This window comes from Fundulus heteroclitus, chromosome 21 (assembly GCF_011125445.2).
Source record: "Fundulus heteroclitus isolate FHET01 chromosome 21, MU-UCD_Fhet_4.1, whole genome shotgun sequence".
NCBI classification, from domain to species: Eukaryota; Metazoa; Chordata; class Actinopteri; order Cyprinodontiformes; family Fundulidae; genus Fundulus; species Fundulus heteroclitus.
The window spans coordinates 29,790,429-29,813,600 of record NC_046381.1 but is presented as its reverse complement, the minus strand read 5'-3'; the positions used below and the strand labels follow the sequence as shown (position 1 = coordinate 29,813,600).

The following is a 23,172-nucleotide window of genomic DNA, read 5'->3' as shown; positions in this document are numbered from 1 at the left end:
TACTTGCATCCTTCTCTGAGTGCAAGCGTGCTGCTCTAACCACTTGGCCACGACTCCCCCTATTCATTGTCAGGGTGTCTAAATCAACAGGATCAACAGTTATTTGGGTGTTTTAACTGGTATATTTGACAATTCATGATTTGCAAAGACAAAGAGATTTGAGTTTTGATGTTCTCCTCGTCATCAACTTTATCTCTTTCTATAGATTATCTTTCTCATTCAATTTAGGACTTTCCATATGCCTTATCATCTAGGTCTATATTGAAAAACCTACAGCAAAGTAATGAAATGTTGATTCTGGATGTAGTGTAGGAATTCCTTCAATATAAACCAAAGAAATCTTTACATTACCTGCCAGGCGCTGGAAAAAAATCTTTAAAAACAAGACAACAGTCTTTTCACACCTCACGTACCGGTAGTAGCTCAAGGAAATATTTTAATCTAAATGTTTTAGGCTAAACATTTTAGGCAAAAATGAGTAAACCCTAGTGATGGATTTTTGGGTAAACTAAATAGAGCAGTGTTACATGTCATTGTTACATGTCATTTTTCTGAGCTGTGTCTAAGAGGGCAAACATTGAGAGTATAGCCACTTCTCCAGGGACCACTACACCACTGCAGACAGCCACAGATCAGCTGCAAGGGGCAGACAACAGCTAACAATGTCAAGTTACTTTTCTGTAACCAACGCAGCCACGTCAGCAGTAGCTACCGCAAACAGCACAGCAGCAGCTGGAGCAAGCTTTACTGCCACTAACGTAGGGAAATCAGACGGTCTGCAAACAACATTTGGATCCAATGCAACGCTGCATGCGGAGGTGTTCTGTTGTCTGAACACAGCCATCAAAGAGGAATCTTATCTATCTATCTATCTATCTGTCTGTCTGTCTGTCTGTCTGTCTGTCTGTCTGTCTATCTTCTACTTGTTGATGGCATTAAAATGATTTCTACGAGCATTAAAAGAGAATTAAAAAGCATTAAATTAGGGTTACTCATTCCTGTATAAACCCTGTCAGGGGTCGCCACTGCAGCTCTTAACCCCCCCCCCCCCGGCTCATTTCTCAGTGTGAAGACTCCAGCCAAACGTGGGAAAGGCAAAGGCCTGAAACAGAAAAGGCTTTGTGATCCCAGCGACGTTAACGAGTCCTGCTGATAACGAGCGCCATGGGCTGGGGTTTGTTCTCATGTAGCTTTACTTGTGTTTCAGGTGAGCAGCCCAGCCGTGAAGCAGCCTCCTCATTCCCAACCCGCATCCCAGCAGTCCCTGTCCAGCGAGAAGCCACACAGCCACGACCCCACCACGGCCTCCCCACGCTCGCTCCAGCGCCAAGGGTCAGTACGGACGCACCTCTGCACAGCTGGAGGCAGATGAGACTGGAGGCTGTTGCTCCAGACGTTAGCTTGTTGCTGATTGCCTGCTAACATCTGCTCCCATTCATACGCGTTACCAGGCTGAGTGGAAATGCTGCTTCAGCTGCTTCCCTTCATGCGTTCTCCTGTTGCTCCACCTGCTGGTCATCAGTGGAACAATAAGGAGCTGATTTGTAAAACACATAATACAGCATTCCTGATACTATAGCTGAGTCCATGTCGGGGCTCAAAGTTCTTCCAACTTGTTAGCTAATGATCTCACATCGTCCATGATGATGGATGAAAGAGATGGTTTGAACTTCCTCCTTCTGTCTCTGCTCCTTCTCTGCAACCGCGACGCCTCCTTTTAAACTCGTGTGCGATTTCTGGCTTCAGTTGTCGTATTATTTCTGCTTTTGCCATATTAATCAGCTCTCCCTGTTGTAAACGACTCTGTTGCTATGGTGACGCATCATAACAAAAGAGCAAAATATAGTATTGGGAAAAATCAGCTGCACAGCATCCAATACAAGAAGAAATTGTTGTGCAAAAAAGCTATTTTTCAAAGAAAAGGAGGAATGAAATTTTGAAAAAAAGAAAAATAATAATCTCAAAGTTACAGAGCTACTTCAGAAAAGCTAAACTGTTGTTTTCATTTAAAATTGTTTGGATGTAGGGCGGTGACATTCCACATCCCAGGAGCCAGCTTGGTCCAAAGAGCCGGATACAAGCAGCTGAAATGAGTTTTCTCCGTAGTGTGTCTGGGCTCTCCCTTAGAGATAGGGTGAGGAGCTCAGTCATCCGGGGAGGACTCAGAGTAGAGCCGCTGCTCCTCCACGTCGAGAGGAGCCAGTTGAGGTGGCTCGGGCATCTGGTCAGGATGCCTCCTGGACGCCTCCCTGGTGAGGTGTTCCGGGCACGTCCCACCAGGAGGAGACCCAGGGGAAGACCCAGGACACACTGGAGGGACCATGTCTCCCGGCTGGCCTGGGAACGCCTTGGGATTCCTCCGGAGGAGCTGGCCCAAGTGGCTGGGGAGAGGGACATCTGGGCCTCCCTACTGAAGCTGCTACCCCCGCGACCCGACCCCGGATAAGCGGAAGACAATGGATTGATGGATGATGTAGGCTGTGTTCAAGCTTCATGAGTTTCTACACCGTCGCTGTCTTGTTGACATTAAAACCATGGGAAACCTCAGTTTGCCTTGAAACCGTTGACTGATCGACTCCTGGTGCTGAACAAAGCTGCGCCTGGGTTTAGAGCTGCAAGAAGTAGCTGTGGTCGTTTCCTCAACAAGGCATCCATGTTTGCTTTTAAAGCTGTAATTCAGGAGGAAGGATCCAAAGAGAAACTTATCAGGGTGAAGGACTTCTCTGTTCCTGCCATGCTGGCATGAGCTGGTTTTCTGCGGCACGACGCATGGTTCACCCAGCAGCCGCGGTCTGATGGCTGCATTGCACCGTCTGTGCTGGATTCCCTACTATCGCTTTGCTTTACATCCAACTGCTCAGCCATTTCTAGAGCCAAACAACAAAACTGCTGCTTTCCAGACACGTGCTGGATAAAGGTCTGCAATGATCTCATGAGTCGTTGTTGATACCCATCGATCTGGGAAGGTTTTTAGTGGAAGCAAAAGAAGTAGCCGTGGAAAATAAAGCACTCTTCAGCTTGTTTTAGAATTACATATCGTCTACTGTCAAAGCGTTAGTTTGTTGTCCAACTCATTGGTTGTTTAGGGTTTTCAGTTCCTGACAGAACCTACTGCTAAATCCATGTCTGTTAAAGTTTAGCCGCCTTTTATATTTTGCCTCCAGACCCTCCTGGACCAGGGTTCTGAACTGGAGTTCTTAAACTGGGTCTGGTTTAAATACCAGAGCATTAACTCTAATACTTCTTAGAGTTTTTTGCTAGTAAACCAATTGATCAGAAGTTAGAAACTAGCATTTCATATCTGGATTTTGAAATGGTTCTAATCTCAGTTTGTCCAAATACCAGAAGCCTGTCCACCTCAGTGCTGAAGCCTCGTGCTGATGGATAGTAAAGGTCAAACATCCAGAGTTTGGTCAAGTCTGCCAGAAAACAGGAGAATTTAGAGTCAGGAAAAGTCCGGCTTATTGAAAAGGAGAAATTGCTGGAACCGTGGTTTAAAACGAGGACTGGATCATTTTATTTGGATGGTGAGATTAAACACATCAGAAACAAAAGTGGACTTATCACCTCAAATGTCATTAAATTCATAATGCAGCTGTTGTCTCTACTCTGTAGCACCTTACCCTGGTTTCAGGGAAAGGCTCTTCTTCTTTGGTTATTCCACATCCATCCTCCTACCTGTTGCTGCTAATGGGCTAGCATTAGCCACATTAGCTAACATTAGCTATCAGGCCTGTAGTGTAACCCGGCTTCCTGAATAAGATCAGCTTTAACGGCTGCTAACAAAGAGTGCATCAGGTTTCTTGTATCTTTTTTTTGTTTCTAGCTCTTTGATTTAAGAAGGATTTGCTGCAATATTACCCTAAGACCTGTGGTTGGTAACCATGACGAAGCTTACTGCGTACTTTCTGTAAAGGCGTTAAAGGTACTTAATCAGAAAAAATGATTAATTACCTTACGCCAACGTAAGCTTTAAGAGCCGTTGTTAAACTTCCGTTAAGTGAGTCAAAGGTTTTGTTTTCTGTGGCGCTTTGGCCAAGTTGTGAAGAAGTTGCTGATTTTAGGAGGTGAATGTGGCAGCAGGAAACCTGAACGTTGTGTTTTCTCCCGCCCCGTCGCCTGCAGCAGCCAGAGGAGTCCGTCTCCTGGACCCAACCACGTCGGCGCCGGCAGCAACGCCTCCAACTCGGCCTCGGCGCCCCCCGGCGCCTCCACGGCCCGGGCCCCCTGCTCCTTCACCCCCACGCTGGCCACCCACTTTAACGAGAACCTTATCAAGCACGTGCAGGGCTGGCCCGCAGAACACGCAGAGAAACAGGTCAGCACCGCCCCCAGTCTTCTGTGATCTGTCCACAAACCCAGGGCTCTCTGACCCTAACCCACGCCGTGTCCCCTCACCTGAACTCTTCCAGGCGTCCAGACTACGCGAGGAGGCCCACAGCATGGGCAGCATCTGCATGTCGGAGAACTGCACCGAGCTGAAAAACCTGCGCTCCTTGGTGCGGGTCTGTGAAATCCAAGCCACGCTGCGGGAGCAGAGGTAAGCCCGCGTCCTGCCGCCGCGCCTCAGACGCCCTCACATCTAACGCCTGCGCTCTCCCTCTCTCCCGCAGGATATTGTTTCTGAGACAGCAAATCAAAGAACTGGAAAAGCTGAAGAATCAGAATTCCTTCATGGTGTGAGGACTTTGGGTGGAGAGCCGCAGCTGGTTTTGGGAGGGGAAAGAGGGAGGCGGGCAGACCTATTGCACATAGTGGACAGGTGGAAGGAGAGCGCTTGTTGGGTTCCTCTTGAACCCAGTCTTAACACACACACATCAACACACACAGACACACACTCAGAGGAGGTGGAGTGGGCTCGGATCGGACCGTCGGGCTGGGAGAGCCGAGGCAGAGCCGTGGGGGATGGGGGTTGGGTTTGCAAGACTTGGTTTTGTAGAAAACAAAAACCCCTACGGTGGGAAAAACATGTAGATTTCTTGTAGATGTTCTTATCTATGTTGTAAATATGTTTTGTAGATCGAAGCCATGGAAAGCCATGCTTATCAAAGCTTTGGACATCCGGACTAATCAGCGCCTCGGCGGCGCCGGTCCTTCGTGTTGACTCATCTGCAGACTCGGAGCTTCAGTCCGCCGCTTCCCGGATCACTGAACCGTGGAGCGGGGCGAGCGAGGGGCGGAGCGAGGGAGAGGGCCGAGGCGCGGACTAAAGCAGAACCGTCTGTTAGTCGGCCCTCTGGTTGTGGTCCTCCCCCTCCTCCCCGGTGTGAGAAGGGCGTGGCTCTGCAGGTGGGCCCTAGCCGCCCACCGCGGTTCAGTGATGCGTCAGCAGCTTCTGGGGTCCCTGCATTGCCCAGTCTGAAAAATCAGTGCCTGGTGGTTGGTGAAGTGAGTGATTATTTTGAAAAAATACAAAAAAAACGAAGAAAAAAAAAATCCATTGTGGGATGTGACTGCGTGCTGCTTTGGACCATTCCCGGTAACCTGCCCCCACCCCCGGCTGTCCCGCCCCGCCCACCCAAACACCCGCCCGCCCCGCCACGCCTCTTTTCTCACACATCCCACCTTCCTGTGTTGTGCTTTTCTTTTCTTCTCCTTTGGGTTCCCGCTGTTTATGTTCCTCTTTCCCCTCTTTGACTTTTTTTCAAGTTGAGGTCGTACCTCCTGTTTTCATTCCTTTGTACAGTTGCTAACATAACAGTGGAGTTTTTAAAGAGAGACAAGAATAAAAAAAAAGGTTTTATTTATAAGAGTTGTAGTGACGAGCGGTAAATCACGACGATAGCCACACATTTTCACCAGCGCCCCGGTCGAGGAGCGGGAGGACGGCTTCAGCAGGTCCGAGGCGGGTGCATGTGGAGCACCTCTACGGTCAGCGCAGGGCAGCGAGAGGTCGAAGCTCAAATGTGAAATGTATGTATTGTAATAAACATGTTAAACTAAAGCTAGCCCTGTTTATTTCATTGGCTCTGTCAGATTTGGCCCGTACCTACCTGAGGCGTTATTATGCCGTTATTATATTAGTTGAAAAAGGTCTCCAAATGACAATGTTATGGTTTGTCGTGATGATTTTTAAGATTTGTCGTTATCGTGGAGGCCTAGGGGTCCTGAACCGCCCGTTTCTCCCTCCCACCATCCTGAAAACGCGTTTAGACAAAAGGAGAACGCCACATTGTTGTGTTCTGCATTGTTTCATGAATTATGATGACAGATCCAATCAGCTGCCTCCCAGGTCAGAGCTGCTTTAGGGAGATGTGACCCTCCGGCCTCCTTCATAGAGCCAGAGGGGTTCAGAGAAGGCGAGCCTTGCAGCCTCCGGTGACCCCTGCTGGTGCTTTGCTGAACTGCAGTTCCCTGGAAGTCCGCCTCGCCTCTGGAGCTTTAGTGCTAGAATACTGAAAAGTGAATTTTCTTTTAATCAATACAAAGTTACACCCATAGAAACATAGGAACAAAATATCAATTTTTTTTCACTTTTTACAACAACAGAAAAACATATTTCTCAGAAACTTAAGCCGAGCTTTAAGGGTTTTAACACTGAAATGTCAGTAAGCTCCAAAGGCTTATTGCCCAGGAATCTGGTTGTTCAGACTGATGCAACCAGGTAGAGCTGGGTATAGATTCAGGTTCCCAAGGTTTGGAATCGATTCTTTACGACCTGATGTCAAATTGGATGGCTGGTGTTAACATTTGTTTTCCTAGCTTTTACCTGGATTACATGACTGTAGTTATGCAACATACTGATACTAGTATATCAACACTCAGCAGCAAACTAAAGTAATGGTAGTTAATGGCGGCTGTAAGGACCAAATGCAGAATACCCAAACAGATCAAGGGTAGAAAACTGGGCGGCAGAGATATTTACAGCTGCTTTTAGGATACTAACCTGGTGCATTATTAAAAACCCGACGTTAAAAATTCACCTCCCAAAGTGGAGCCAGCCTAAAATGCCAGCTCACACATTTAAGTTCACAGTGGAAAATGCATTTTTTTTAATCGATCTTTGGTTATCTGAATCGATCTTTAGGATTGGTATGAGCATAAATTCAGAATTGGAAAATTGATTTAACACAGCTGTACTACATCCATGCATATTGATATAGGGTTTGGTAGAACACAAGCCACAGTTCATAGTACTTGCATCAATGACAGTGCTGAGTGCTGAACCCCTTGTTTTTGTAATTATCTTGTTTCTAACGTTGTTTCTTTGCCAGTATGGTATTGGCTGGGATGGATCCAGTTAGCAGAGCAGCCCAACCTGTACGACTCTGACTAGTAGTAAAACCACATACTCAAAAGGAGGTCTTTATACATCATCAGTTTGTTTTCATGGCAAACAGCAGCTTAATTGATCAAAGTAATCTTGGTCGGTTTTTCAATCTGCATTCAAAGTCCAAAAGTACCTAAATCTTTCAAATGTGTTCAAAATGCCTTGAGAATTATTGATCATGAGAGTCTGTTTTCTGGAGAGCAAAATCCTTTTTTACTGAAATGACAGAAGAGGGCATAAGAACAAATACTGTCAGTGTCTCCTGCTTTGGATGAAGCAACAACACCATCCACATACTGCACTGATGTCATTTATCCAAGAAGAACCCTGACCAGGTACAAGTACTGTAACAGTACACAGAGATGCTGTTCAGTAGCTAAAAAGTTACAATTCGTCTAGTTTAAATGTTCCAAGAATTTCAGGCTTTTATTAGCTCTAAACCAACATCTTCATGGCAGCACTTCAGAGGTGACAGGATGTGAGCGGTTCTGACAATGTTCGGAGTCCCGTTCCTGCTGTGTCTCAGAACCAGATCCTGGGCACAGGGTCCAACTTCTCCCGTCACTGTCCTCCACGGGACCTACCTGTCTGCTGCTTTTCAGCTGAACACCACAGCCAACCCACACCACGGCTCTGTTGTCAGGATCCCACTAGCATTCTGTGACCAATGATATCACAGATGTGGAGGAAACCCATTTTTTTTAGTTTGAGAAGTCAATCACTGACTTGGTGCAAGGAAATCAAGTGTTAAAATAGTATCCAAGCTGCTAAAACATGCTGTATTTAGAATATAATCCAAAAGGTCATTTGTGGACATGCCCACACCCGCCCGCAGACAATGTTTCAACAATCATAAAAATTCTGCTCAGGAAAATGGCTGGAGATGAAGTGGGATCAAAGTGTGCTGCTAGCGCAACTTCTTCCAGAAACAATTTGGTGAAACTGCTTACAAGCGTGATGCAAAAGAAACACCAAACTGGTCGAAACATCAGAACATTGCCTATTGCCATATTAACCTATAGCGAGGAAGTCTCATTAAAACCAGCAGAAAATAAGAAAACAACCTGTGATCATCATTTACAGTCACCGACAGGACAAGAACGGGTCACCATCCTGCCTGATGGTCAGACATTGATAGTTTGACTTTGTTAGATATCATGTATAGCTATATAAACTGTAGGTTTTTATAATACATAATAAGAGAGAAACGTGGGGGTTGTGATAGTGCAACTACTTATTCTGTTTCACAGCAGTGAGATGTTCAATAGTGACAGACGGGGAAGAAACTCTGTAGCGCCCACTGGGAAATAAAAGGCTGAGCAGGAGGTGTGGGGTCCGCAGAGATGCTAGCAGCACTTTTCCTGACCCCTATAGACCTGTACAGGTCCAGGATGGAGAGAGGGAGGCTCGGCCCTGAAGATTTTCTCTGCGAACCCGTTAACTGCAGTCTGGGCTGGTCCTGTTTTGTAGACGAGCCAAACCACACAGTGATGGATGAACACAGGACAGACTGAATGATGGGAGCGTAGAAGATGTCCAGCAGCTCCTGTGGAAGGTTGGACTTCAGGAAGTCCAGTCTCTGCTGTATGATGATGATGATCTCTAGCAATGCTGGAAGGGTTCTCTGGAAGTCAGTCGTCATCCCCATCGTGTTGAGCAAGTTAAGCTCCAAGTGGTTCTGCCTGCACTGGGGGAAAATCAGCCGATCCTTCTCCTGTCTATAGGCACTCGTCGCTTTCCTTGTGTGACCTCAGGTACGGTTTCTAAACCCTCAACTCTTTTGGTACCGCACCACAAAGAAAGGTTGCAAGGATTAACAGAGGCATGGGTTCAAACTGAATACAGTTTATTGGTTTTACAAGACAATAGGAACAATTAATGTGTTTTATTGTGCAGGGAAGAATAACCACCTTAAACGTAGGAGCCTGGAGTCCTGATAGCTAAAAAAACCCAATTAAATTAACTAGACCATTTGGAGGAGAACTACTAAAGAAAACACAAACGAAATACACCTTGGTGTCTCCCAACAAAAACACTCAAGCCACAAACCCTAATGAATACAACACACACACACACACACACACACACACACACTCTCTCCTCCCAATAGTCCTCTCAATCCAATCTGAGTACAACCGACCCAGGGACAGCATAGGACCTCAGGTGGGATAAAACCAGCCCAGGGAGCTAAACAATAAAAACTCGTCCCTGCGTTTTGTTAAAACTAGGAATAAATAGCTAAAATAGGGTCCGAGCAGTGATTAAAACAGTAAATAAAACAACTGAAACAGTAGCAGGCCAACCTCTCCAAGGTGGAACCCAGTCCACAGCAGTCTGTGCGTCTCTCTATTACCGCGTTGCCTTTGCAGGAATCCTTGCCTCAGATCTGATCTTACCAATCTACCCCTCTCTAAATGGAACAGCTGATTACCTGCCTCATTAATCACCAGCTGTACGCTATCGAAGCGTCCTCCATAAATAGGCAGGAGGAAGAGTGTGCACCACCATGCTTCAGGGCCAAAGTATCCCGGCTACACTTGGATGACAGTGAGTTCAGAAAATATGACTTATCACAGAGAAACTCTTCTCAATCATGAACAGCAACCGGGTGATTGGATCGTTCATTATCAAACAACTGAGTTGGCTCTTTCTGAATGATTACTGAACCTAACCCAAAATGACCCCGATGAGCAGGTTCTCTGCCAGCAGAGGGCAGCATCATTGTTTCCTGTCTTTAGATTGTTCTGTAGGGACAGACTCAAGAGCTGATTTTGACCACTGGTCTCTATTTATTCACTGGAGTGCTGATTGGCCCGAAAAACTGAAGTCACTGGCCGCCATCTTGCTACTCCCTACTCTCATAGAATCCCGTAGGATTTGGCTGCAACAACAAGCAGTTTTCTGGCTGTGGGAAAACGTTACACAGGTAATTTTACCTGTGTAACGTTACCTGTGTCAGTGGATGTACTAACAGTATCAAGAGAAAGTCTTGTGGTGAAATATTTTGCATGTTTATATATATATATATATATATATATATATATATATATATATATATATATATATATGGTTGATTATTATTATGCAGAAATGTGTGTATGTAATGTATAGCTATACATGTACACTTGAGTGTATTTGGCAGATTTATATTATTATATTATTATATGATCTACTAGTGTAGAAACTGAAGCTCTGTGGAGTGCTTAAATTGGTTAATTCATTTAGCTCTATTATAAATCTATGTCAGACCTAAAGGCTAATGCACAGACAGCATAAAAGTATATGGCATTTGACATTTTAAAAATCTTAAGCCCCCCTGAACATGAGAAAATCCTCGTTATTCGATGCTGTAGCGCATGTATTCCCTAGTTACTGGTGGAAATTAGGGAGTACCAATATGGCGGCTGGTGGCTTCACAGCAACGTGTACTAGCAACGGCCAATCAGCAATCCACTGAATAAATAGAGATGAGTGATTTTGACCCTTTATTTTTTTCTTGTATGCTGGATGTTTTGTGCACTCTGTTGAGTTGATCAAGTCATAAGTTGGGCTTTCATCTGACTGGTTGCTGGAAGAGTTGCAGAATGGGCTCAAGTGGTTTATCCATTTTCACGCAGAACATCTTATTTTAAAAATAACCTGTAGTTATATTTCATAAAATCTTCCATGCTGGAAAATCCCCTGTCATTTAAAAAAAAAAGAAGATATAAAAACCATACAAGTGAACAGGAACAGTCTGGCTTTCCTTTAAAAGTAGCCAAAAACAAATAATGGTGCTATTTCCCTGAGATGAACGGGATTTGGTGCAAACTGTATCAACCTGAGATCAAGAGCTAGAGACCTTGCTGAGGTGCTGGCTGAAAAGTGTCGCTGTCCACAGTGTAACAAATCCTGTACCCACATGGGCTGAAAGACCACGGAGAGGAAGAAGCCATAACTCTGAGAGCAAAATGGAAAAAGCCAGACCAGAGTTTTCAAAAGCACATCAATAACTGGAGACGTGTGCTGTGGTGTGGTCACATAACATGGTGGTACGCTCAGGGGTGAATGTCCTTTTGGACGGCTCACGTGTGCCCAAACCTAAAATTCATGGCTGATGTGTTACTTCAATATTTTCAGATGACATGATGCTGCCACCCCCGTGCTTCACAGTTAAGGTGGTTCCCTTAGGCTTGGTGTGCTTCCCGTTTTCCCTCCAGATTTACCGATGATGATCTTAGCCAAATGCTTCATGATAACAGTCAATGCTGCAGTGTGGTCGTCGCAAAGATTTCAGTCCCCTAGGCTCGTGATTATCAAAACACACAAAAAAGAAGAAATGCAGCTTAAAGGAGCTATAATAATAATAATAATAATACATTTAATTTATACTGCACTTTCCATCAAAAGATCTCCAAGTGCTACAGGTAAAAAAGAAAAAAAGCATAAAAAATTAAAAAAGCTATTTTAGAAGAGAGAAAAAAAAACATCTAAAGAGGACCAAAAGCTTTGCTAAAAAGAAATGTTTTAAGGCCTATAAGTAACAAGGAGACCTAGTGTTTCAATTCGGAACAACACACACAACACCAACCTATTATGCCGTTTCCTCGACGGTCCGTTGCTGTTTGTGAAACTCCACTGAATTTTTACTTCCACAGGACAGATGTATGATGTTGTATTCTGTTCTATTTCTGGTCTTACTGGCTTCCATGTTAGCAGGCTGCTACTCTTTTGCCAAAATAAAATATCAAAAGCTGTGCTCTTTTGGCAATCCTGGGAACTCTCATATGATTGGCTCAGGAACCAGGAAGTAAACACGGGCTACACTCTGAACCGAAGGAGTTCCGGACCATCCCTCTAGGTTTGAAAGGAGAAACAAATGACTAAGACATTGTTGATGGAGAGGACAGATTGTTTAAAAGGAACGTTACTTCCATCCCAGGTGACAAATAAGAATGATTTAGGTAAATTTTACACTAAATATCTTACTTATTGCTCCTTTAACTAGAAACCAGTTATTTCTAAAATGTAGCGCACTATATACGATCAGTTCCTAAACCCACAGCTCTTTAGCTGCACCTACAGCTGTTATACTGGACATACTGTTCCTGTAAGGTCACTGGCCATAAAATGATCCTTAACCTTTTTCATGCGGGGAGAGGTTGGGGAGCAGGATAAAATATTGTCTGTTGGGATTCCTATTGTTAAAAAAAACCTTAACAAAAAATATTTGACAAAAAAAAAGTGTTGGAGCAGTATCGGAGAAAGAGGGTTCATCCTGTTATTGAGATCAGCTGAAGGAGCCCAGATTGGCAGAATGAGCGATCAAAGATGCCGTCTTCACTACGCAGATCCTCTAACCAAATCTGGAACATCAAAAGCTGCAGCGAGGCTCTTCCCCTGCGAACTCACCAGAACTGAACATTTCCCTTTGTTACAGTCAGGAGGGTAAACGAGATCATGCAGGACGGAGACAGTCTGCCTGTCTGGGGCTCTGTGGAGACACTGATACGGCTCACATCAAAGAGAGGAGAGGAAGCGCAGGAGGAAGACGTGTCAGAGGAGGCCTTTCTGGCCCCGGCTGCGGGGCTTTCAGTCACTCCTGAGTGGAGAAGTTCTGAGCGGGGTTATGGGACATAACTCTGACTTAAAACCGTTTGCTTTTAGGGAATCCGACGTGGAATTCTCCAGAGAAGCTTTTAAAAACAAAAAGTAGAAATCAGCTAGAGTTGTTCCCATTCCCACACAGCAGCATTCCAGCCATGAAGCAGGGGGGGGGCACACGTTTGTTATGCAGATTCTCCTCTGTCTGTAACAGGTAACACCTTCTAGTGTCTCCTAATGTGTGAAACTCAACGCGCCCTGCGGGGAACGATCGCGCCCTGTGAAGGAGGGCCGTCCGCATGAAACTACCCCCCCCCCCCCTTCCCCCCCGGGGGGGCACTCCTCCTCTCAGCAGGAAAAGAAACGCAGCGCGTTGTTTTCCTCCTGGGGAAGATGGAGCGAGGCCTCCTCGCAGACAAACACAGGATCCAGCGGTGAAATGTGATCAACCAGATCCAACGAGCACGAATCTCTACCACGACAGAGACGAGTCATATCTGAAGCTAGGACACGACGCCTTGCTAAAATAACCTTCCCCCTTATGAACCTTTTGACAGTCAGTCACATTACAACCACGAACCTCGAACACACCATCCTGACCCTGTCACAGGGTGGTGGCAGCATCATGCTGTGGGGGGGACACACAGCACGACTGTCAACAACATCAGGCTGGATAATCACCAGACATTCCTGTAAAGATATTTTGAAGTTCGTAGTTGTGGCATGAAAAACAAATGCTAGCACCAACAACAGCTAAAGCTTATGAGCTCCAGGAAGGCACTCCTCAGTATGTCGCTGAGAGCTGCTGGGGTCTGTTGGTCCAGCTTTGGGCAGCTTATGTAAGTAATTATAAGCTTAGTTTATGGCCGTGCAGAGTCAGTGGGGGTTTAGCAGGTAGAACAGGTCGAACAGAAAATGTGTCTTGGTCTACTCAATTAGTGAAAATCTGTTATTTCTTTGATCTTTAAAAACATGTTCTCGCTTCCTCATTCCTCACAGCTCACCCCAATTGACCTCAAACCAAGACACTGTTATAAAGTCAGTCAAAATCACTTTGGATACAAGTAACGTGTCATGATCGGTGTATCTGGTTGATCTTCAGCGATTATTCTGAGAAGTTATAATGACGTGCCCCACTGAGAGGATTTTCAAGGACAGTCAGATCACTCCCTGCTTCTGCTGTAAAATGTTGTTTGGGTAAATCAAATTTACATGAGTTCAAACGTCCTGTTGCGCAAGCAAGGACATAAACAGATGGTTAACGTTCTGAACATAATCATTTTCACTGTCACTAGCATCTACGGCAGTATCCCTCATGGCTAGGGGGGTAATTATTGCAGCCGACCTCTGCCTCGGACCTGCAACGTTAAAATCCTCAAAACTTGAACGCCTCACTGAAATCTCAGAAAAGTCACGCAACCGCTGTAATGATTCATTTCAACTGACTAGTGCTATTCTCGATTCTTCTGTGATGCAATCAAAACTTCCATTAGTTTGTTTTAGTCTATATTGGTTTGAGAAGACCAAAAAAAAAAAGTCCCACACACAACCTCACTGAACAACAATCAAACTGCTGTTTCCAGCTTTGGCCGCTAGATGGGGGTGTTTAGCCGCCATTTCGCTATGGTGGACTTTAAACAGGCGTCACCAAAAAGAGGTATTTCTTGAAACATTTAGATGAAAATGAAATTCATTACCGTCTAATGTAATGTCAGCTAATAATTTAACATATAGGCTAACCTAAAGCGCGAAATAAATTGATCCTCGGATACAGAGGCTGCACATAAAGCCTCACACAGTAAACCGTGTTTTTTTTTATCTCAATAAATAATAATTAAAAAACAACAACGTGATGTAGCATTTTGAGGCCGGCTCTCTCCTCCCTTCCACGGGCTGTAGCAGCAGCCGTGGAGTGGCGCCTCCGTGGAATTGTACATAATTGCCGTAATTGCGGTGTCGCCTCCTGCCGTCGCCTGCGGCGAGGATCCTCCTCCTGTTGTCTGAGGGCCACAGTTGCTGTTGATCGGGGCCACACGATACCGTCGCACCTGTAAACGCGGAGCCATGTTGGGACGGTCTCCATTATTAAAAGGAACGGGTAGCAGAAGTAAGCCCTGATGTAGTGAGATATAGAAAGCACGTCAGGCTGATACAGATCGCTCTTACTGGTTTTGTTTTGCATTGCCAGTTGGTGCGCGAGCCGGTCGACTTGTGCGCGTGGGTGTGTGCGGGCGTGTGTGTGTGTGTGTGTCGCCTTGGTGGCGCCATGCGCTTTCTGGATCGCGGCTGTCCGCCTCCCGCAGCAGCAGCAGCGGTGTGTCAGCCTGAAGGTAGGCGGCTCTGCTGCACGGCGTCAACCTGGCTGCCAGCGCGATGACGCTGCAGGTAGCTGCTGCTGGACACCATTGACCTGACGTCAGACTGCGGAGACAAGGTTACGCCATGGTTCCTCTTAGGATAATTACGCCGAGCCATTTCATCAGACATCTGGGTGTCTGATCAAACTCTGCTTTTTTTTTTAAAAGAACTACAACGCTGGCAGGTTCATCATTAACGTGAGCCCATTGATGAACTTGTTTATTCTTTAAGTGAAATAAAAAACAAACAAAAAAAAAAAAAAGTGAGCCCATTGATGACATATGGAACATGCTATTACGGAAATAAAGGAGTATGAATGAAAGGTGCAGGGGACAGGGCTGTCAAGCTAGAATGTAGTGAGCAATAAGCAGTGTAGAACCGGAAGTTATGTGAACGGATGTGGAAAATTAAAGCCCGATCAAGGCTGTTGAGGATGGCCGTCACGCCACTAAAAGTTGGTGCTGCAGCGCAAATACGTTTATGAAATGCAATATGGCCCCGCCCCCGATCATACGTTTTTTCTTTTACTTTCTAACTATGTTTGACTTTTCAATGTTTAATTTATCAATGTTTGATCTTTCAGTATTTGTCTTTTCAGTGTTTAGTTTTTTTCAATGCCAAATCTCTTTTCAATGTCCCTGCAAAGCTGTCACTGGAAAAAAAAAAAAAAGTTAATTTTTTCTGTCCCTGCACAGACGGTGCGACGCTTCAGGCCGTTCGTCTTATTTTGAAGAGGACTCACCGGATGAGCTTCTGCTGTCTTGGCGCTCGGACCAATCAGAACGCAGAGGGGGGCGGGGCCTCGGCCGCTCGCTGCTCCCCTGCTCTTGTTAAATCTCCGCGGTGTGCCAGTCGGAGTGTGCAGCCCTGCGGACCGAGCCGTCTGAAGTTTCTCCGTCCAGGAATACAAACGCGATGCTTCGCTTCGACCGGCCGCTCAGAGAGGAACGGGAGAACCGGCGGTGACAGCTTCACCTCCACGTCACCCTTTTTTCCCCCCTAAGGAGTATATTTGTCTGTCTTATTTATTTTTGCTAAGCCTTGGAGAAGAAGACTTTTTATTTTTTTAGCGTACTCCGGTAATGTCGGACCGCTGTGACAAACCAACCCGCTAACGTTTCGGCAGAGGAAGCCTTTTTCCCCCCACCCTACCTGGTGTTGTCAGGTCGGAGCGCAGAATGGCTCGTCTTCCGCCCTAACTCCATGTAAACAGTTGCTACTTTTTTTTGTTGCTGCTGTTTTTTTTCCCTTCTTCTTCTTCTATTGCGTGTGGCTGTCTGCTGCTGGATAGAAGCCCGGCCGCAGCGCAGGAACTCGGCGTAAATGGAGCGCCAGTCCAGTTTCGTTTCCATCTGGCTCCAACTGGAACTGTGCGCCATGGCGGTTCTTCTGACCAAAGGTACGCTCAGACTTTGCTCTGCTGCTGTTTGCTGGCCTCTTCGGTTCAGGACAGACCCCGATCAGGAGAGAGAGAGAGAGAGAGAGATCAAAGTTAGCATTAGCCTGGCAACCCTCTTTCTTTTAGTCCGCTTGGCTTTGGTTATGGTGGAAATGCTTGATCCACACCGGGGTAGCGCTTCAGCGGCGACACGATCGCTGATCAGCGAAAAGCGAACTTTGTCAGGCCAGGACTGCGGGTCGATTGTAAGCGCCACGTTTTTGTAATTCGGTCCAGATCAGATGGACTTCTGGTTGAAGTGTGCAGCGGGATCGAACCCGGACGGAGCCGGTCTAAAGTCTGAGATCCACGACAGAGCCGCTCAGAGATCAGATCGCCTCTGATTGGTCAAACGCTGGCAAAGCTTTTAGTTTTTTGTCTAATTATTAAGTGCTCCAAGACTAATAAGTCACTATTACCGGCTGAAAACTATCAGCATGTAGGCTGCTGTCAGCCCTTTGAGTTTAATTATGATCACAAAGATTACAGAGGCGTGACTTGGTGCATGGATCAAAAATAATCTCATAATTTCTTCATTTATTTCTGTTAAAAAATAAAATAAACTTAGCAGCATTTATTTCCCTCCTATGTTTTACGGGGCTTTAAAAAAAAACAGGATCAGTCAGAATCCAGGCAGGCTGAGGATTTCTTTGGCGTGTTTGGATTATTAAAACAGCAAGGAGAAATGGTGTGGCCCCCCTTTTTTTTTCTTTTTTGGTGTTTTTAAACAAGTAAACGTTGGGCAAAGACAAACTGAACCTGTAGGCGTAAAGAATAACTCCTTGGTTAGATTGTGATCTGGAGGTTGCCAAGCGTTCTCCAGGCGGATTAAAAACAGATGAACGGACTTCGTGGAGGCACCGAATCGGATCCCAAATTCATCCCAGCGCCCCTGGAAGTCGTGGCGGGCAAATATTCCAGCGGTAACCTTAAAAAAAAAAAAAAAGTAACTTAAAAAACAAAAGACCAGGATAAAGACTTTTTAATCATATTGAGCCATTTTACCTCCAGCTGTAGCGCTTCATCTGTCACTCTGCTCCTGTAATGAAGCTGCCACCCGTTCATCAGACCCACTCGGGGCCCAGCCTGGGTGAGGGCCCCCTCCTCCTCCTCCTCCTCAGCTCCTTCCAGCTCCCCGGTCGGGCCCACAAAGGGGCCTCTCCTCTCCTCTCTAATGAAATATTCTCCAAATGACCTGCCTTAGCCCTGCTGCCCGGACCATTCACGGGGAAAACACTGATCTGATGAATGCGGCCCTGCACCGCACGCTGGCGCGCTCTCACAGGAGCCACCACTCGGCTGAAGCCGCCCGGTGGAAGACTTTTTCCCCAGGTTGTACCTGATCACATCAGACATCCAGCAAAGGCGGTTTTTCTCTGGCCCATAAAGTTGCTTTAGTGACGGCAGAGGGGACGAAGGTGGTGCTTTGGCTGCTTTAGGAGACGCTGGGTGGTGTGGGGGGGGGGGGTAGGCTCTGTAATGCCGAGCTGGTGTTTGAGTGTCTGCAGCTGCAATAAAACCCTTTTGTTGTTAAAGAGAAACTATGTGTTGATTGATTTTTGGGGGGGGCTACACCCCGTGTTGCCAAGTCTTCGCTCACCTTCCTTCTCTCCTCTCCCTCCTCCAGGTGAGATCAGGTGCTACTGCGACGCGCCGCACTGCGTTGCCACCGGATACATGTGCAAGTCCGAGCTGAACGCCTGCTTCACCAGGGTGCTGGACCCGCTCAGCGCAAACTCCCCCCTCACCCACGGGTGCTTGGAGTCGGGCTCGGGCGCGGCGGCGGCGGACGCGTGCGGCCAGAGGGCGGCGGACCCCCTCGGCGGCGGGGCCCTGATGCTGGAGTGCTGCCATGACGACATGTGCAACTACAGGGGCCTGCACGACCTGGCGCACACCAGGGACTCCACAGGTGGGTTCAGCACCACCGGCTGTCTTTAGGACACTCTGAAACAATCAGACTCTCCCCCCCGTCAGTCTCAGAAGCTGCATGTAGAAGCTCCATTTTTTTTTTTTTTTTCTTTCTCTCTCCACACACCGCCTCGCGGCTTCTCTTCCCGCCTAGCAGAGCTCGGCATCGCGGCTCTTTAACGAGCCGCGGCTCTGTGCCTGTAGAGGCGAGCCGGCCGTTTTACCTCTAAGCTCTTGGAAGGAGATCAGATGGGCGCTGTTGTTTTTTTTTTTTTATTGCGTGTGCAGCGTGTAATTTTCCCAGCGAGCAGGAATGCGCCCGGTAGGGACGGCCAGGCCCACGTCTGCACAGCAACGCGGGCTTGTTGACTTCTCAGACGGCGGGGGAGGAAGCTGGAGGGGCTGCTACTCTGCTTAGTTTGACGGGGTGGGGCTCAAATTAATAACTGTCTCTCAGTGGGGACAAGGGGACCTAGTAGTTTTGGGTCTCCCTCTCTTGTCTGTATCATCTCCTCTCTGGGGCAGCTTTCCTGGCACGGGATCACCGCAATAAGGGAACTAAAAGTACGCAGAAATGTCTTCAAATGAGCGTATTTGTCCTTTATTTCAGAAGGTAAAGATGATCTGCCATAAATCAGATTTATGCACTTAAAATGAGAACAACTCATCTCCATCCTGTTATTTCAAGTGCAGTAAACTGAATTATCTTATCTTAGGGGTCAAAATGCCCACCTAAAAATGTGCCACTAACCGTCTGCCCGTGTGTCCCCGCCCGCAGACGGCCGGTACCAGGCCGACGGCAGCAACAGGAACCTGGTGACGCGGGTGCAGGAGCTGGCCTCGGCCAAGGAGGTGTGGTTCCGGGCGGCGGTGATCGCCGTGCCCATCGCCGGCGGCCTCATCCTGGTGCTGCTCATCATGCTGGCGCTGCGGATGCTGCGCAGCGAGAACAAGCGGCTGCAGGACCAGCGGCAGCAGATGCTGTCGCGGCTCCACTACAGCTTCCACGGCCACCACACCAAGAAGGGCCACGTGGCCAAGCTGGACCTGGAGTGCATGGTGCCGGTGGCGGGCCACGAGAACTGCTGCCTGACCTGCGACAAGATGAGGCAGGCCGACCCGGGCAGCGACAAGCTGCTGTCCCTGGTGCACTGGGGGATGTACAGCGGCCACGGCAAGCTGGAGTTTGTGTGAGGGAGAGTCTGCGCCGCTGTATGGTGGCCTTCAAAGGACATTCCCCTGGTTCTCGGGCATCCGTCTTCTTCCAGGTCGCGGTCAGAACGATGCAGGACTGATCTCATGCCACGTGTCTTTTTTTTTTTTTTTTTTGTTTTGCTAGAGGAGCACTTTACTTGAAAAGGCAGAGCTGCGTTTAAACCTGAGAGGGCGGGGCCGAGCCGCCGCCGCCGCTCCCTGAGGATCCGGGACTTTCTACACTGAACGCTGAAGGATTCCAAAAGTTGTCTTATTTGCACATTTTGTTTTAAAGGAAACGAGTGGAGAGCAGATTTTTACACTGACGCCAGGGTAGAGAAAGGGACCGTCTGAGGAGGAGAGGACTCTGACTGTGTGTGTGTGTGTGTGTGTGTGTGTGTGTGTGTGTGTGTGTGTGGACGGGCCTCCGGACGGTTCCTCCATTCAAGCTTATTGTAAAGATTTGAACATATCTATATATTTTTGTCTGAGAAAAGCCGACCTGTGTGTGTGTGTGTGTGTCCTCTTCCGCGTGAATGTTCAACTCCTTTCTGTGATCAGACTAAAAGCTTGATTGTGTGTGTTTGTGTGAAAGAACTTCAATTAAAGTGAGTTTTTATTTAAGTCTGGGGTTCAGTCTTGCATTCTTGGTCTTCAGCGTTTATCGGAGGGCGATGAACGGATTAATCGTGAACCGAGCTTCCTGCTGGCGGCCTGGTGTTTCTGAACCATCGGGTTATGAAGGAGGCCACAGCTCTTTGTGAAGTTCTGCTTTGAAGCAACCCGCTGCTGCAAAGGGTCTGCAGAGTAAAAACGTGCATCTGGGTTTACTTCCAAGATGATCTTTTCCTGTTTTAAATAAAAAGTTTTAGCGCAAAAAGTACATTGAAACATTTGAGAGTCCTCCTGTAAGTGTCTCTCTTTACAGCCAGACCCAGTAGACCCGTGGCGGACTTTGATTTCCCCTAATTTGGGAATGTTTTCCCTGGGAAAAGTGGAGCAAAAGTATCCATAACTCTTTACTGCCTTACATGACAACCGCACACAGCAATGAAGTAGCGATGGTTGTGACGTTGAATGAATTCAAATGTTTTTCCAAGTTTTTTTACGAATAGAAATCTGAAAAGTGTGGTGTGCATTTTGCGTTCCGTGCCCCTGGGTCAGGGGCCAGCCACGATTTACAGTCTAAAGAGCCATTTTTCCTACAGTCCACTTGAATTAAAGTCGTTCAGAGCCGCAAATGTTGCCTGGCCTTTTGAAAAAAGACAAGTTAGAATTTTTGATAAAGATCTACTGTAGGAAATATATTGTCATCGTTAAACACCCTTTAATGTCTATTCTGAGGTTTAAAAAATGAGGTTGGACGGGATGTTTATTTGTGCATAATGATGTTAAAAAAAAAACATTTAAAATTAAATATTAGTGGCACTTTTGGCATCATTCTATTGTAAAAATGTAAAGCAATTATTGCAAGAAAACTGCTAAAACATGCATTTATCATTATTACATTTAAACACCATAATGAAAATGTAATTTGTAGCCAAAGTTGAGAGCCACTGTGGAAGGTCCAAAGAGCCACAGGTTGCAGACCTCTGGCCTGGGTTGTAAAAGCATCTTTCACTGCAGTTACAGAAACAGAGTCTTGGCGGGTATTTGTCTTCCTGTTAAATGTCAAGAAGCTGACATGGTCTCCGGGTTTTCTTTGTGAAATAGCTGAAGCTCAGCCAGGTTAGACGAGGAGCATCTGTGGACGGAAAGTTTCCATTCTTGACAGAGATTCTCTACTAAATTTAGTAGTAATTTAGCCGGACTTTGACTATGCCATTCTGACATGAAACTGATCTGAACACTCCCACTGTAGCTCCAGCTGAATGTTTAGGCTTGGAGGCCTGCTGGAAGATTAACCTGGACCCCAGACGTACACTTGCTGCTGCCTCTAAATGCTTTTCTTCCAGGATTGCTCTGTATTGTGCTGCATCCAGCCTCCATTCACTCGGAGCAGCTTTATTCTCCCTGCTGAATAAAGAAAATCACCCCCACAGCATGATACTACCGCCGCCATGTTTCATTGAGTAGATGGGTGCATTCGCAATGTTCATATTCTATGTGTTGTGGGCCAGAAGGCCTTTTTTTTTAGGGTTAGGTACATCCAGAGGTCAGTTTGGTCTTAGGTAAATGTAGATCTGAACCAGATTCCTGCCATATCCGTCAGATGATTAGGTTCAATGGAAGTGAGGAAGAAGTAAAAGTGTAAGTCATTTCTAGAAGCTGGACTCTGTTTTGTCCCCGTTTCCCCTGGGATGCGGCGAAGCGCCACAAATGGCCGGAGCAAACCGCCGGCCCTGCGTTCCTGCCAGGTCCCCGCTAAGTGGGGATGCAAACAGAAAGGAGCGGACGGCCATAGCCCGACGGTGACGGCTTGTTTGGACTTTGAGGTCGGGTCTGGGCGGCGCTCGTCGGACAGGGCTCTCCAAACTCCTTGGGACTATTTACATTTCTAGGGGGTCCGAATGCGGCGGTGCGCCTGACAGCGGTGCCGTGTGTGCCGTGCGTGTCGCACAATGGATCACTGGGTGTGGGGAGTTTTGGGTTGAAGAGTTCACACCCTATGATCTTTGCGGTTACTGTGGCAACCGCCGCTAAGACATCCTGTAAGGATTTAACAGTGGAGGTCCACTTGGCGGAGCGCTGCCCTTTGTTTCTATCCATTAGGAGGACAGGAAAACACTATTAGCAGCAAAGCACTTAACGGCAGCGCGCATTAGCAAGGCTCAGCTCACGCTCAGGGCCTCCCTGAGGACTATTAGCCTTGTAATAATAACACTGTCCCCTGGCAGCCTGATGTGACGGCTGTTTTCTTTAGCCTGATCCCACTTTGTTGGCTAACCCATGGCTGTCCTGTGGCAACGGAGAGGTGGCAAAGGCAAGGCCTGCAAACTAAAGACTTAACGGCAACCAGCGCCTTCATACGCCTTAGATCTGTGTTGATTGCATTGCACTGATCATCACACACACACATCCCCAGGCCCACAGCGATCAAAGCCTTCTGCTGACGTACATTTATTATAGAAAGTTTAAGCTAATTCTCATCACTAACTTGAAGCATAACCAAGGCTCCCCTTAACGCATTCCTTTAATGATGGCTTCAAACCCAGAGAAGGTTGCCTGAACCCATCCCGATAAGGACATGCATGCGGTCCCCATACTGGCCTTGACAAGATTAGTGTTCTCACAGTAGTAAGAAAACAAGTGGGCTACACACGGCACCAGAGTGCCACAGCTGAGTCTACCACACTGCAGTCATTGGGATTAGCCTTTTTCTGCAGCGTAGGCAGCACAAGCTGCTTATATTCATATGCAAATTTAATGAGGTGGCCAACTGGCTTCCATCAAAGGAGTCCCTGTTTGTTTAAAGCAA

General features: G+C 46.9%; 2 protein-coding genes across 2 annotated transcripts in view; both read left to right on the top strand.

The window, feature by feature from the left end:
- Positions 1-4,806, top strand: part of waca (WW domain containing adaptor with coiled-coil a) — a 31,385-nt gene extending 26,579 nt beyond the window's left edge. The window contains exons 10-13 of the mRNA XM_012854196.3: positions 1,208-1,332; positions 4,126-4,318; positions 4,413-4,540; positions 4,614-4,806. Of these exons, the coding sequence (XP_012709650.2) occupies positions 1,208-1,332; positions 4,126-4,318; positions 4,413-4,540; positions 4,614-4,683 (516 nt within the window). The 3' untranslated portion in view covers positions 4,684-4,806. The remainder of the gene's footprint in view (positions 1-1,207; positions 1,333-4,125; positions 4,319-4,412; positions 4,541-4,613) is intronic.
- An 11,234-nt stretch (positions 4,807-16,040) lies between these two features.
- bambia (BMP and activin membrane-bound inhibitor (Xenopus laevis) homolog a) lies at positions 16,041-20,364 on the top strand. Its single transcript, XM_012854198.3, has 3 exons — positions 16,041-16,610; positions 18,277-18,561; positions 19,339-20,364. Exons 1-3 carry the CDS (start codon positions 16,535-16,537, stop codon positions 19,752-19,754), a joined length of 777 nt encoding a protein of 258 aa, XP_012709652.2. The 5' UTR covers positions 16,041-16,534; the 3' UTR covers positions 19,755-20,364.
- The last annotated feature ends 2,808 nt before the right edge of the window (positions 20,365-23,172 follow it).

Coding starts and splice junctions, on each gene's coding strand:
- bambia (XM_012854198.3), top strand. CDS start 16,535: ATGGAGCGCCAGTCCAGTTTCGTTTCCATCTGGCTCCAACTGGAACTG. Junction 16,611..18,276: donor GGCGGTTCTTCTGACCAAAG/GTACGCTCAGAC, acceptor TCCCTCCTCCAG/GTGAGATCAGGTGCTACTGC. Junction 18,562..19,338: donor GCACACCAGGGACTCCACAG/GTGGGTTCAGCA, acceptor CCCCGCCCGCAG/ACGGCCGGTACCAGGCCGAC.